The 15,569-nt window shown below is 43.0% G+C and overlaps 1 protein-coding gene across 2 annotated transcripts in view; it reads right to left on the bottom strand.

Moving 5' to 3' along the window:
- Positions 1-10,880: 10,880 nt before the first annotated feature.
- PATZ1 (POZ/BTB and AT hook containing zinc finger 1) overlaps positions 10,881-15,569 on the bottom strand; it is an 81,980-nt gene continuing 77,291 nt past the window's right edge. The window contains exons 4-5 of one of the 2 annotated variants that reach the window (XM_030217291.1): positions 13,204-13,341; positions 10,881-11,663 (exon numbers count right to left, since the gene is read on the bottom strand). In XM_030217291.1, the coding sequence (XP_030073151.1) occupies positions 11,242-11,663; positions 13,204-13,341 (560 nt within the window). In that variant the 3' untranslated portion in view covers positions 10,881-11,241. The remainder of the gene's footprint in view (positions 11,664-13,203; positions 13,342-15,569) is intronic. The other variant, XM_030217292.1, reaches the window with a different exon arrangement.

Here is a 15,569-nt window from a genome sequence, read left to right as displayed (position 1 = left end):
TATGCCATGAAACACTTTAAATGCCAACACCAAATTTTGAAAATGCTATTTTTTTTTTTAATTTGAAGCAAATGCAAAGGAATAGGCAATATATGATCTTGTAAACCTACATTTTTCAAAAGTCAAACTGCATTTTGAACACACTGGAGTCTCTTTAAACTCTATCAGGTATCCCCACAAACAATGCACTGCAAAAATCAATGCATGAAATTACATAAGCATAAAGCAACTAAGCAAAATCAGACTGTAAATTAAGTAAAAAAAAAAACCCCTGCATAATTGGCATACACTTTTCTATGCATAAGGCCATCTTAGTGCTGAAAATTGTGAACCAAGTCTTACAACATCAGTCCCATTACTGCCCTGGTTCCAAGTCTTCCTTCCCCTAACAAAATAGACAAATACAGAAAAACATCATGCAGTCTGCCCCGTCTTCCAATTACATGACTGCTTGTAGGACACCACTCCTTATCCAAATCAGTGTTTGATATCTTCACAACCAGCAGATGAGCAAGTAAATTCCTTTGTGTAACCCAGAGGAGTTGTGGGTACATGCACCAACTTCTCATTTTGTGGCATTAACAGAGAGATTTCAGAGTCAGGTCCTTTCAATTCGGAAGCAGATAAAGGCATTGGATTTCTCTCTGACCAGATTAGCACAATATTGCAGGGGATGCTTTGGGCAGTTGCAATTTGGAATTGGAGCACATATTCAGATTGAGAACATTTAATTGTAGTAATTCAGGCCTTGGTGACCGAGACTAGATTACTGTAATGCATTGATGGAGTGAACAAAATAGCAGCTTAGTGCAGACTACTACAGCTCAAATTTTCTTAGGCCTTTCAAGGTAGATCAAAAAGAGCTTTTTATATTCCTAATAGTGGCAATGTATTACCTAAGAAAATGTGATTTATTCAGGATTTTCTCCACTTTAATTAAATAACCAGTCTCGCACACTTCCTAGTGTTCAGTTGAGATAGAATGGCAGAAATGAAGCAAGACACCACCAGGCATTAAACATTATCATTTTGGAAAATGACAGTGAGTGGATAGCATGCCTGCCTTGCAATGTGCAAAGGTAAGTATTGTGGAGGGATCTAGCAGAGAATAATTTTGTGGTCAGGGGGCATAGGAGCCTCTAGGGCCATCAACAATCTTGAGGTGTCTGAGATGAAGTGCCACACAACACTGCAGATAATACTTTTGGTCCCAGTTGCTCTGCGCTCCTGTAAAGATTTAGTGATATTAGAGTTAACCCCCCCCCCCCCTCCCATTATGCTAGACTTTAGCACAATTTCTTAAGATTGGGGCCAACCTAATCACAGATTTACCTGCATTTTCTATGGCCACTGCATTATGCTTTAGTGCAGTGGCTTTATGCTGATTTGCAAACATCAGAAACAAGATTAGTATGGGAAAACCAAAGTAAACCTCTGTGATTAAGGGTAGCACAACTTATTTGATTAGGACCACTTTACATTACACACACAACTTGTAAGAAAACACTTGTTTGTTTTTTTAAAGAAATACCTTTTATAGGTAGTAGATAAAAACAAACAAAAAAACCTTAATGTAATTCTTGGACATACTGTGTTCAACTTCTTAAAACTGTAATCTGCACTAAACTATATCAGTCACTGTGGAATAGAAATAATGTGTAACAGTAACAGCTTACAGAGATATCGGTTTCAATGAAAACTGCCCCTTGCCACACCACACAGCTGTCACACAATCACAGCTCCTCCTTCCCCTTATACTCTCCAGCAGTCCCTCAACTCTTAAACCAGCTCCCACATTTCACACTATCCCGTTCTCACTTCAGCTTCACAAAACTTCCCACCCCTCTGCTTTTTTTTTTCTACCCTTCCCCCCCCCCCCCCCAAAAGAAAACAAACAAACATAAGAACTGCTAAGTGATCTCCTACTGAAGCAGATAACAGCCTGTCTTAGACTGAGGGCTAACTCAGTCCTTGGGACACACACCAGGCCAGTCTGTTTTTTTCAAGATATCCACAATAAATATGAATGAGCAATCTTCATTGGGACACACCAAGCCAGTCTGGTTTTTCAAGATATCCACAGTAAATATGCATGCAAAATTAACAACTGAATATATTGCAAAACATATACATTTTATTCCTTAGAAATACCTTACATATAAATAAATATGCATGAGAAATCTGCATGTACTATCTCTACTGTATGCAATAATCTCTGCATATTCATTGTGGATACCCTAGAAATCAGACTGGCTTGATGTGTCTGGAGGACTGGATTGAGAACCTCTGCTCTAACAGCTCCTTCCCCAACTGGCTAGCTACCAGCTTCCTTCCATGTCTGTTTCATTGGATTGTTCTTGTTCTTGTCTGTTCCTCTTGCTGGCATCCTGTGTGCACCTGGCAGCTCTCAATCCTCACCAGGCTAGGGGCAAGCTGTACATACAGGTTGTAATCTTCAGGGTCTGCTTCTAAATAAGATCCAAGGTGAAACTAGACATGCCTACTAATTTTCTTTCTTTGAATATCTCCAGACCATTCCCCTATGAGCGGGTATATGCCCTCCTACCAGCAAATAGGGAGACTGAAAACAAATGAGTGGATGTCACCTAATAAGGTGAAAAATCAATACAGAGGAGAAAAGAGAAACAATATACATATAATTCTACATGAAAACTCTTTACCAAAGCAAAATAGAAGGCAGTATTTAATAATCAAATAATGTGGGATATTTGAATACTACCTATTTTGATTTTGGAAAGAGTTTTCATGTAGAACCTAATAAGGTGAAACAGTCCTCAGCCAGTCAATATTTCTATTGACAAAGGCAGCAAAATTAAGGCTAACAGACACCCCCCCCCCCAACTGAACCCAGAGGCGGTGAAAATAACCATAACCAACAACAATGAATCCCATAACTGTACCCTACTCATAACAGCTCCCCCATAACCAATACTTGCCATCTCTCCTCTCATTCACTGAACGACAGGTATGTTGGCAAGACTGCTGAAGGGCCAAGAAGCTCCACTAATCTTGAGTGTCCCATGAACCACACAACTGCGAGAGACCGCACAATAAAAACATTGAATGAACTGTCTGCCTAGGGTGGGGCCAGGAATGGTCTGGAGACATTCAGAGAAGAAAATTAGCAGGCAAGTTTAATTTCACCTTCCTTATTATCTCCAGATCATTCCCTATGAGAAGGGAAGTATCCAAGCAGTACTTAACGAGAGCAGGAAACAGAACACCCCTGAGACAAGATTGCAGCTCCAAAGGCTGCCTCCTGCCAAGCCTGCACATCAAAGTGGTAATGCTTCACAAAAGAATGAAGAGATGACCAAGTAGCTGTCTTATAGACATCTGTCACTGGAATCAATGAAAACTCTGCCGAAGACTAGGCCTGCACTCAAGTTGAAGGAGCCTTGAGCTCCACTGGCAAGTGCCAGCCTGCAAGCAAATAAGCCAACACAACAGCCTCCTTTATCGATCTAGATGGAAGCCGCCTTGCCTTTCCTAGGACCTCCAAAAAGGAGGAACAACCTATCCGTTTTCCAAAACTCCTTCGTCCTCTTCAAACAAACAGCACAATGCTCTCCGAACATTCAAGCACTAAAATGACTCTGGAATTTACTGTCATGGAAAGATCGGAAGGAAAATCAGGTTAAAATGGAACAGAGAAACCATCTTCAGCAAAAAAGAAGGAACTGGTCTAAGAACCACTTTCTCCTTGGAAAAGAGAAGAAAAAGCTCCCGGCAGGAAAGGGCTTGACGCTCCAAAATGCATCTAGCCAAAATGATGGCCACTAAGAACACCACTTTCAGACAGAGGTCTCTGACAGATGTCAAGGACAAAGACTGAAAAAAAACACCCTAGTAGGGCATCCAACACAAAGTTCAAGTCCCAAGGAGGGACAATTCTTCAAAAGGGAGGGTTCAATTTCTTGACCTCTTGACATGTCCACACGGAGAACCAACAGGTTACACTTTACCAGGCCCCGAAAGGATAGTAAGGCCACCAGCTTAACCTGCACAGAGGACATGGCAAGTCCTTTGTCCATCCCTGCTTGAGAAAATCCAGAACTTCTGGTACTGAGGCCCAAAGGGGGAAGCAACACCTTTCCCACTACACCAATCCTCAAAAAATTCACCACACACGGACATACACCAGTGAGGTGGACCGCTTCCTGAACTGAGCATGGCGAAAATCACTCCTCCCGAGTAACCTCTCCATCTCAAGCACACCCACTCAAGAGCCAAGCTGTAAGCAAGAACCGAGTGAAATCGTCATCAGAACGGGCCCCTGATGAAGAAGCGAGTCAGAGGGGCACAAGAAGAGGATCCACACTCAGCAAGAGTATCAGATCTCAGTACAATGGACGAGGCCAATTGGGTGCTACCAACACCACCTGATGTCACTCCACCCTATGAATGAGACGGCCTATCAGAGGCCACAGGGGAAAGACATACAGGAGTCTCTGGGCCGGCCAAGATTGGACCACAACATCCAACGTAAGAACATAATAGCCATACTGGATAAGACCAATGGTCCTTCTAGCCCAGTATCTTGCTTCCAACAGTGGCCAATCCAGGTCACAAGTACCTGGCAGAAACCCAATTTGTAGCAACAGTCCATGCTACCAATCCTGGGGCAAGCAGTGGCTTCCCCATATCTATCTCAATAGCAGACTATGGATTTTTTCTCCAGGAACTTGTACAGACTTTTTTTTAAAACCCAGATATGCTAACCACTGTTACCATATCCTCTGGCAGCTAGTACCAGCGCTTAACTCTTCTTTGCGTGAAAAAATATTTCCTCTTATTTGTTTTGTATTTCCATGTAATTTCACTGAGTCTCTCCTAGTCTTTGTACTTTTTGAAAGTGTGAAAAATCGATTCACTTTTACCCATTCTACACCACTCAATATTTTATAGACCTCAATCATATCCGCCCTCAGCAGTCTCTTTTCCAAGCTGAAGAGCCCTAACCTCTTTAGCCTTTCCTCATATGAGAGGAACTTCATCCCCTTTATCATTTTGGTTGCTCTTCTTTGAACCTTTTCTAATTCCACTATATCTTTTTTGAGATATAGCAACCAGAATTGAATGCAATACTCAAGGTGAGGTCACACCATGGAACGATACAGAGGCCATATAAGATTCAGTCTTATTTTGCATCTCTTTCCTAATAATTCCTAGCATCTTGGTTGCTTTTTTGGCTGCCACCACACACTGGGCAGAAGATTTCAGCATATTATCTACGATCTTTTTCTTGAGTGCTGAATCCTAAGATGGACCCTAGCATCAAGTAACTATGATATGGATTATTCTTCCCAATGTGCATCACTTTACATTTGTCCACATTAAATTTCATCTGCCATTTTGATGCCCAGTCTTCCAGTTTCCTAAGGCCTGCAATTTTTCACAATCCACATGTTTTAACATCTTTGAATAGTTTAGTTTTGTCTCTTCTGCAATTCCGATTTCCAAATCATTTATAAATATGTCAAACAGCACTGGTCCCAGTACAGATCCTTGCGGCACTCCACTATTCACCCTCCTCTATTGAGAAAAATAGCCATTTAACCCTACCTTGTTTTCTGTCCAATAACCAAATTCTAATCCACAGAAGGGCATTGTCTCCTATCCCATGACTTTTACATTTTCTGAGGAGTCTCTCATGAGGAACTTTGTCAAAAGCTTTCTGAAAATCGAGATACACTACATCAACTGGATCACCATTGTCCACACCTTCAAGGAAATTAAGTAAATTGGTGAGGCAAGACTTCCCTTGGCTGAAACCATGCTGACTCCCATTAAACCATGTTTGTCTACGTGTTCCGTAACTTTAATTCTTTATAATTATAGTTTCCACTATTTTGTCTGGCAGGCTGCCAAACACACTCCTCATTCTGGAGCCACAGGGGAGACCAACACTCTAGCAAGACTTGTCCCCAAGGTTCACTGGTTCCCCCCACCCCCACACTAGAAGGTTGTTTCCAGCATCCATGGAGAAAGCCTGAAGGAACCCCTCTCAGTAACAAGGAGAGGGAGGGTAAGGCACTGGCTCCAATAGTGTTAATGGGGGAAATCTGGATAACCAGCATGTGCATCCCAGGGCAAAGCTCTAACACGGGAAACACCCCCAACAGCAGCAGCAGCCAACTACCAAATATCAAACAGCACAGGCTCTTGCCTGTTTATTGGTGGTCCCTTTTTAATCTGTTATGAGAAGAGGAAACCCTTCACTATGACCAAAGAGCTAAGTGGGCCAAACAGGCGTATCACCAAAAATCTCCCCCCAAAACAGGAGTGCAGCCCTGCTCTCATCTACTATTTATTTGTTGCATTTGTATCCCACATTTCCCCACCTATTTGCAGGCTCAATGTGGCTTACATTATGCCGTAGTGGCAATCGCCATTATCGGAATGAGAAATAGAGTGGTATTGCATTAAAGTTTGTAAGTGACAGAGTACTTTAAGCAGTCAGGTATAAAGAGTTCATTTCCGGACTGAGAAATAAAATGGTATTGCGTTAAAGTTCAATGGTGACAGAGTAAATTAAGCAATCAAGTATCGAGGGTTCAGTTTTGTCCAGTTCTGGTGTAAGTTTCGTTATCTGGAATTTAGGATTGATCATTGTGGTATGCCTTTTTGAACAGGTTGGTTTTTAGTGATCAGACTGTTATGACTGTTGGAAGGGGTTGGGGGAACAGGCAGGGAATAGGGAAGCCTTGTGGGGGCCCTTATCCAGGTATGGGCAGCTCCTTGAAGTCACCTAGGTGCGCCAAAATTCAGTGGCAGTATCCAAATAACTAAGCATAGTTAAAACTACATTTTATGTGGTCCTTCTTGCCCAGCTGGTTATCTGGGTTCCAGCATTAAAAATTGGCAGCACCCAGATACTTTCCGGGTCCACCCTGACTCTGCCCCTGGACTGCCTCACCACAAGCCACAGTGTCACTGATATCCAGGAACTATCTCGTAAGTGCTGCTAATATCCAGATCTGGCCCAGTAAGTAACTTAACTCGATAAGACCCTTTTCTATTCAGATATGTCCTGCTAAATAATCAGATCCAAATATTTTCGGAACAAGCCCATTTAGACAGAAGCAGAGATGACCAAGGGTGAATCATACTTAAGGCCTAAAGCATTAGATTTTTCCACAGTGTGTCTAGGACATACGTCTAGAAAGACTCAAGTGGAGGAGTAGCCAAGTGGTTAGAGCTCCAGGCTTGACACCCAGGGGTGCCTGTTCCTTCTGATCTTAAGCCACTCAACACTCCATCGCTTCAAGTACAGATTGTGAGCCCTGCAAGGAGAGGGATATACTTTCTATACCCAAATCTAACTCAGCTTGAGCTAGTACTGAAAAAGTGTATTATTGCTTTGCAAATTAACAAAGCAGAATAAAATATTTGTTTTTTCTTTAGAACCTCTGAAAGGATACAGAGTGGAAGCAATATGGGAAAGTTTTCTGGGCTGAAAATTACTCTCTCTTCAGTACCTAAAAATATGATAATGGATTTCAGAGTAAGGAGAGCAACGGGAGGCCAATAACACAGGAAGCTGTGCTCAGATTTCTTCCTACTGGTCCTCTTAAGGTTTGTCTCTCCTGAAAGCAGTTATGGGGATCAGTGCACTAGAACTCCAACCTTTTTTTTTTTTCTCCAGTTAGTAGCGCAAGGTGAATTACATTCAGGTACACTGGGCATCTATCTGATAAAACCTGCTGGTCAAGGACTGCATTCCACCTGTGACATCACTCAGTTGTTTTCAGTCTCCCATCTGCTGCTAGGAGGGCATATACCCGCTTGTAGGGAATGGTCTGGCGATAAAGAACCCTTGACCCAGAGAGCTTACATGGGCAGCTCCTTGTGTCCAGAGCTCAGTTGGCAAGGGCCTAATTTCTCTAAAGCACTTATTCTTTATGGTCCCTTACAGCTTCCCCCATCTAACACCTCTTTTGCCATGTCTTCAGTACCTCTTGTCCAGAGCCCCCATACATATTCAAAAGGAGCCATCTTACCTCTGGAGACCCTTTCTCTGCAGCACAAGCCTGGAACATGCAGTCAGCCTCTGTTTCCAGCCACAGTCCCTTAAAGCTTGTACACTCAAACAAAGACATGCAGCAGGATGTAATTTTTCTTACCCCTGCAGGACAGTTGCTGCTACTGTTCTGGTGCCTTGCCACAGCAGCAAAAAAAACCATACTGTTTCTGACATAACACCCACCCTACCCCCAAATCTGTGCAAGTGGCCTCACTGGATGTGGACACCTGGTTGCTTTTTTGTTGAGTATAATACTGGTTCCCATCTGCCTACCCCAGTGCCTGCAATGACCTTACTTCTGCTTTATTAATCTGCAACTTGTTTCTTACCTCTCCCTCTTATGCACCAAAAGGTACATTTACCCCACTCAATGATTCTGGAAGTATTGGTGTGTGTATGAGGAGCAGATATGAAGGCTTCACACAGCATGTCTAGAAGAGGAACCCTGCCTATAAAATAATGTGGCCAAGTCATGTGTTTATTTCCATTTCACTTTATTACTATTTAAATCCACTCTGTACCTGCTATACAGAGGTTTGTTTCCAATAGAAGATACAAAACACCCACAAATAGAAAAATGCTTTGTATAGAATCATGTCCGACACAGACTTCTAACAAGAATCTATACAAGGTTACACATATGGGGTGGGAAATGGAAACAGGAAATCCCAGCACATTATCATCCTATATTCTTTACCTGCCACTACAAGGCACCATCTCTCTACATCTAGGGCATCAGTGGGGGAGATGTATACAAAGAAATGCCAAAGTGAGCATAAGAAAGGAGGTCATAGGATAACTGAACTCCTGCAGGGGTGTGTACAGAACCATCATGCCTCTCCAGAAGGGAAGGAGAAGAAGGGCTATAGCTTTCAGGGTGTATACAATAACCTCTCCTCCATAAAGTCTTTTGGGACTATTTTGGAGAAATAACAACAAACTAAGAAGTGACTTCCAGATGAGGGTACAAAAGCCAGAATAAGCCAACAAGAACTGTCATCATTAGTGAAGCTCTAAAAGGAGATTTGGTGATAGAAAGACTGCTTTTACAGCACATAACTTGTACCTAAGCAATTTCTTCTTGATAATGAGAACCTGCTTTTTGTGAAATTACTTATTCTGTGGATCTCTAAGCACTGTCACAGCAACACTGATGTAAACAAACCCAAAGGAAAGACAACTGCCCCCCCCTTACTTCAATCCAGAAAAGCATGCTTATATTACTACTGGCTTTCATAGTCACACTGTATATAAAGTCACTCAGGTTAATAAAGCTATGGATTGTGGATCCATTCTTATAGTCAACAGCACTTCTATTCTCAAATCATTTCCAGTTTTTGTTTTTTTGATGTTCAGCATTTTTTTGTTTTAAGGCATGTGTAAAACGTACCCACTGTATTCAATATTGGTCCATGTACATGCCTCAGGAATAGTTATTGACACTGCTGTTCACTTATTAAAGTATAACTAAATCCCTAAGTATAGTGGGAGAGGACACGCTGGAACTGGCGCAGCACACAGGTAAAGTCCCACTGGCAGAGGGTAGGTCTGTGCTATGAAATCCTGAACTGCGCAATTCAGCAGCTTTCACCTCTAACTCATTTGCTTTTAGGTTGGAGGGATGCATATTCAGAGCATGATGGAAGTGCAGACATGGACAGATGACAACCATAATTTAACCTGCATTGTTGTTGTACTGGCCTTCTCTGTTCAATGGCTGAGGCTATAACTCAAAAGGGTGGGAACCAACAGCTAGAGACTAAGAGGACTAGCATGCTTAGATTACCTTTCCTCCCACCTCTCACGGGCTGAAGTCTCAAGCTTTGCTACGCAACACTCATAAAAATCAGGCATGGAAAAGTTAAGTTGCTACTTTTATGGGTTTGTTCCTCTCCTTACTGGTTGCCAAACAAAAAGTAGAACAATTGTCCTGAAGCACTGCACCACACTGAATACCACATAACACACCAGCGGAATGTGGTTTTAAATCCTCACAGCCACCCAGGGGGTTAAATATATGTCAAAGTTTCCCTTAGTGTAGAAAGAACAATACAGATAAGACTAAGGCCCATTAAATTTGCCCAAATTTCATTCTTGGTATAATACCAATGACTCCAGTAGATTTCCCCCTTTCTTATTTGCAACCAAGGATGCTCTGAGCTTATCTCAGGCTCCCTCAGTCTGTCTCTACCTCAGTATGTGGAAGGCCGTTCCATGCACCCATCACCCTCTCCTAAGCACAGCTACAAAGCAGATGACCCAATGGGATACAGAATTTATGGATGTTGCTTCCAAATATGCCCTACAACATGATCTCTTGCATTCTTTTCTCTGAAAAAGGCAAGATCACTATATCGAAACTTATTCCAACAAGAAAGAGCACCAGGTGTATTGTAGCCGAGCATCTGGGTCTAAAACTTGTGGAGCACTAAAGAGCGCTTCCCTGCCCAACATAAACTGGGATTCCCCACCAAAGCGGATGAGAAGGAGCATCCTCCAACTGCAATAGCTGCAACTTCTGGCACTACTCACCAGGAAGCACCATGTCACAGCTAAAGTAACTGACACCCCAGCACTGCTATAGTACTATGGGACATGAAAAGAAATGCTATTACCTCTTAAATATTCATATATAAAATATTCTGTCCCCTATACTTAAAACAGGTTAGCTACAGTTAAAATATAGCCAAGAACATCCCACTTCAGCCCTGGGCTTGCTGCAAATTATTCCAACTGCCAAGGGGAGCCTTTCCGTGGAACAGGATCCAGAGTGTGAATTAGCTTGGACAGCAGATTTAATGCAGAAAAAAAAAAACAAAAAAAAAAAATCTAATAAAAATCAAAGAGCTGCATTTAATGATCTTATCTCAGAAGTTGACAAGGAGATTATGCTGCAACTGTGCTCACAGCCTGATACCAAGTTCTGCTTGTTTCATGCAATAATGAATTTTGGGTTCTTATGGTGCAAATACAAGTGCTTCTGCAGCAGCAGCAATTTTTCACAATAGCTATCCTAGCAGCAGCCCCAGGCTGGAAACATCAGGCTGAGAAATCAATGCTAAAAAAACAAATCTCGCCACTCCCCCCTCCCTTCCCTTCAAATTAGAGCAAAGAAAGGTCAGTGCCAGAATCCAGACTCCAAGTCCCTTTGGCTCCATGACTACAGCCTCCTCCAGTTCCACAGCCTCCTGGTCTCACTTCCCCTCTGGACCCAGCACGTGCTGCTCCACATCTGGATCCACCAGGGAAGAAGCAAATGCTGACTGTACAATCTGAAAGCCAAAGGACTCCAGAAGTGACATGTTCTGCTGTGGAGAAAAGGGCGAGCCCAGGGCAGGACCCAGGTCTCCCAGAGGCCCAGCCATGGCTCTCGCATGCACTTTCTGAATGTGCTTGTTCAGATAAGACTTGGAGCGGAAAAAGCTGCCACATTCAGGACAAGGATACCTCTTCTCAACCTCAGTCTCCATCTTGCTTTTGGCAACAGTCATTTCACAGACTGGAAAAGAGTCACTGGTAGTCTGTTTCTCCGGAGTCTTCAGGTCACTGCCATCTGAGAGCTCCCCATACGAATCAGAGCTCTCCATCTGGTCCTGATGAGTACATTTCTGGCCCTCTGCATTAAACACAAAGAACAGAATGCTTTCAAATGTTTCTTTATAAGAATGTCTCAAACCCTCAATGCCTCCCTTCTGAGTAGCAGGGCTCCAGCTCCCCCACCTCTTCTGAAGAGGGTCTCCCCAGCTGAGTGTGAGTGCCAGGCTGTTGCCTCATGCATATGGCATACAGCAGCAGAGAAACTTCTGCATGTCTCTAAAAACATGAAACTGAAGCACACAATGCACAAAGACTGCCATGAAATGGTTTTCTTTCTTTCCTCATGCATAGTCCTACCAAGTATAGCTACAAAGCAGGGAACCCCAATGGAAAACAAAAGCCAATGTAAGCAGTATAGCTTATCCTGCAAGAACCCTCCTGTAAGCACCAGGCAGTGCGCACACACAGTCATGAGCAATGAGAAGCATGAGAATCCAATCCATAAAACACCTCCCACAAGGGTCCCTCCCCCACCCACCATGAGAAAGAGCCAGCTTTCCCCACCTCTCGGCTCCCCCCTCCCCAGGGAAGAAATCAGATTCACCCATCCCTCCATGAGGGAAAAAGGGGCCTGTTCCCTTGTGGTCTTTTCCACTGCCTAAATGAGGGGAGGAGGGGGAAGAGGAATCTAGAGTTTCTGATGGAGGGTGCAGCCATTGTTTGAGTCACAATTTGGGGTGCTCTGCTCTAGGAACACCAGGGCCTTGCAAGGGATTAAGATCAGAGCACAATTTTATAATCTACAGCAAATCTCAGATTATTGCATCCCATTTGCAATGAGAGATCTAATATTTTCATAACATGCGTTCAAGCCTGGCACTGAAGGATGGGCCTATAGTAAAGTGGTTGCTCTCAGGGTTGCTGTATCTTCCAAGTTGAGCCCTTAAAGCAGCTCAACAGATTTTATATACACTAAAACAATCTGCCATTGTTAAAGATCCTTGCCTGAATACTGGGAACACAGCAAATAGAAACAAAAAGGTTCACCTGATGTTTGTTAGCCATCATAGGTAAAGCATCAATAATTTATCCTCTTATGTGGTGGTGTAAAATAGAGGGACATCTCTTTCTGTACAGCAATGGCACTACAGAGGTGAGTGAAACTGTGGAGGGAGGGGGGCGGGGGCGAGGGGAAGAGATAGACAATGCTCATCTTCCACCAAGTCTATGACACATCTATAGCTTTCAGGACCCTGGTCTTTGGGATAGTTAGTCTAATGACAGTAAGGCTACAGTCTACTCAAAATAATGAAGAGCTATGTTCACAGATATTAGAAAATCTAGCCTTTTCATGGCACCTCATGACTGCAAATCCTATGCAGTAATGTGCTAGAAAAATGGGCTCCTGTAAGCCTTGCCTTCTCTCTCTCTCTCCCCTAAATGCAGTATCTCAGCTTAGGACTGATGAAATACATCTGTCAAGTACCAAAAACTCAAATGCCAAGAGAATACGAGAATGCCTAGTATTAAGCACTTGTGAAGCGCTTCAATGGCTGCTCCCTCATACCCCCCCCTCCCTCACAGCATCCTGCAGAGAAGCAGAGCTGAGACTTGCTTGCCTTTCATGTCACATGTCCTGACGCAGTGGAACGCCGCTCCCCCATTCACGACTGGCTCCGGATGTCTGGAGACCTGGGGAAGCGGGGTGCTGTGATGGGTTTTAACATGGACCTTTAAGTAGGATGCAGAGGAGAAACCTAGATGAGATAAAAGGAGATGAGATCCTGTCACCTGCAGACAGACCTCAAACACCACTACTCCTGATGCCCGAGAACCTGCTGCTGTGCACCATGTATAGAAAAAAACTGCACCAGAATCAAAACCCCACTAGCACCATACACTACCAGGATGAGAAAAACCATAATGGAATAGTCACGTCAAACAAATCTTTCATTGGTGACAATTATTTTACTACGGTTGCGCACAAAATGTGTTGACCAGTTAGGCAGTATGGTCATTAACTGATAAACTGGTGAGCAGTTAGCAACAGGTGGTGGCGGTAAAAGCAGTTCACTGAGGCCCAGGGCTGGTTCTATTCAATGTGAGTAAATATTACACAGAGGATGACTGAAAAAGATTCATTTGAGCAAATGGTACCAAGATCTGTAATTCTAAAGGAAACAAGGAGTGAACAAAATAATTTGAGGAATGATCAAACTTTAGGAAGCTGAGATTTAATAAAAGAAAGGTCACAGTCATAAGTGAATGCAGAATCCCTGAGTACATACACGAGGAGTCTGGTGATAGGTGAAGGATATCAAACGATCTTAAAGTCACAAACAGTGCATAAGGAGAAGTGGTAATATATATAAAACAGAATATGGTATCTCAGTTCTATCATCTTATTTCCAGGAGGATATAGACTGAAGTTATCAAAATGATGCCCTGAGATTAGATTTAAGGAACAGAGTAGAGAGAAATTCTAGTAATTTTATTGGGGGGGGGGGGGGGGTTCCAGACTCACATATTTCATTTTATTGGAGTAACAAAAAATGTATCCATGTATAAAGAACAGTCGGGACAGCAATATCATACACAAATTCCTCAAGGTTTGGAGCAAACATTCAGTGAATAGTGATAGCTCATAGTCTGAGGTCAGGAGAGGGTAGGGACTTTCCCTGAGCCACTGGGCCAGCCAATAAGGCAACTTCTTTGCATAAGGGGTTGGGGAGAAGAGAGAGACAGGCACAAAACTTCATGGAAATAAAAAATGGTACAGGAATTCACAAAAATTCAGGGATAAAATCATATGGGCAAGTGTGAGGAGGAAAACAAGCAGAATCTAATATCAGCAAAAAAGAAAAATAGGCGGATGAGATTGGTCATGGTGCTTTTATGTGCCATGGCAATCCACGTTTCCACTGCTCTGATGTGGAACTTACAGATCTGCCTTTCCTTGCACTGCCCATTTATGACATTTTTCATGGCCTGCCTACAGATACCTTTTAAAATCAAAGAATGGAACTGAAATTAAAATCAACTTCCTTCTGTCAAACACTCACATCATTTTGCAGGCTTTGAATTAACATAATGAGAATGGTCTGGTCTCAAAGCCAACCACTGTGAACATAAGGCAAGACAAATTGTCAAACATTAGAGAGTTGTCCTCTACAGAGGTGGAATATTTTATGTTCAACTCATTTTTATTGAGCACCATAACATCATCTCATCAAAATAACATAGTAAATGACGGCAGATAAAGACCTGTACGGTCCATCCAACCTGCCCAACAAGATAAACTCATTTACATTGTATGTGATACTTTATATGTATACCAGAGTTTGATTTGTCCTTGCCCTTCTCAGTTACTCATCTGTAGCAGATTTTCTCCGAGGATACCACACCAAGTATTCTTACAGCTGGGTGAAGTCATCTGATGGAGCCCGTTGCAGATAACATCAAGATGAATGCACAAATTTCTAGCAGCATTCCACTGTGCATGCACTGTGCAAGATTCCCATCCGAATCTTGAGCATGGGTCCCTCAGTCATGTAAAATAGCTCAAAAATACAACTTTAAGGGGAGGTGGGGGTATATGAGAATACTTGGCTGGCTATCCTTGGAGAACAAATGAGTAACTTTGCTTTCTCTGAGGACAAGCTGGCCAGTAGTATTCTCACAGCGGAAATCTCGTGAAGCCGCCGTAGCCATTTTAAAGAAATGGCGGCAGCGAGAGGATCAGCGGTAGCAGGTAAGAAGAGTGGGGATCTTTCCTGTCCCTGAGAGGCCACTAGATCACCAGGATGTAGAGGTGCAAGCGGGGAGAGTACCCAGGGCTGGAGGGAAAGGGCAGCAAGACTCGATATGCCTACACCCACCGGAACCCCACAGGACCCCCTTGGAGCTGGAGGGGATCCCTGTTGGATTCCCGCTAACCCGTGCAGCTCTCTAGTATACATATTGAGATCTTTAAGTCCCCATATGC

This window comes from Microcaecilia unicolor, chromosome 11 (assembly GCF_901765095.1).
Source record: "Microcaecilia unicolor chromosome 11, aMicUni1.1, whole genome shotgun sequence".
Taxonomy (NCBI): Eukaryota; Metazoa; Chordata; class Amphibia; order Gymnophiona; family Siphonopidae; genus Microcaecilia; species Microcaecilia unicolor.
This window is presented reverse-complemented; position numbering and strand designations above follow the sequence as displayed.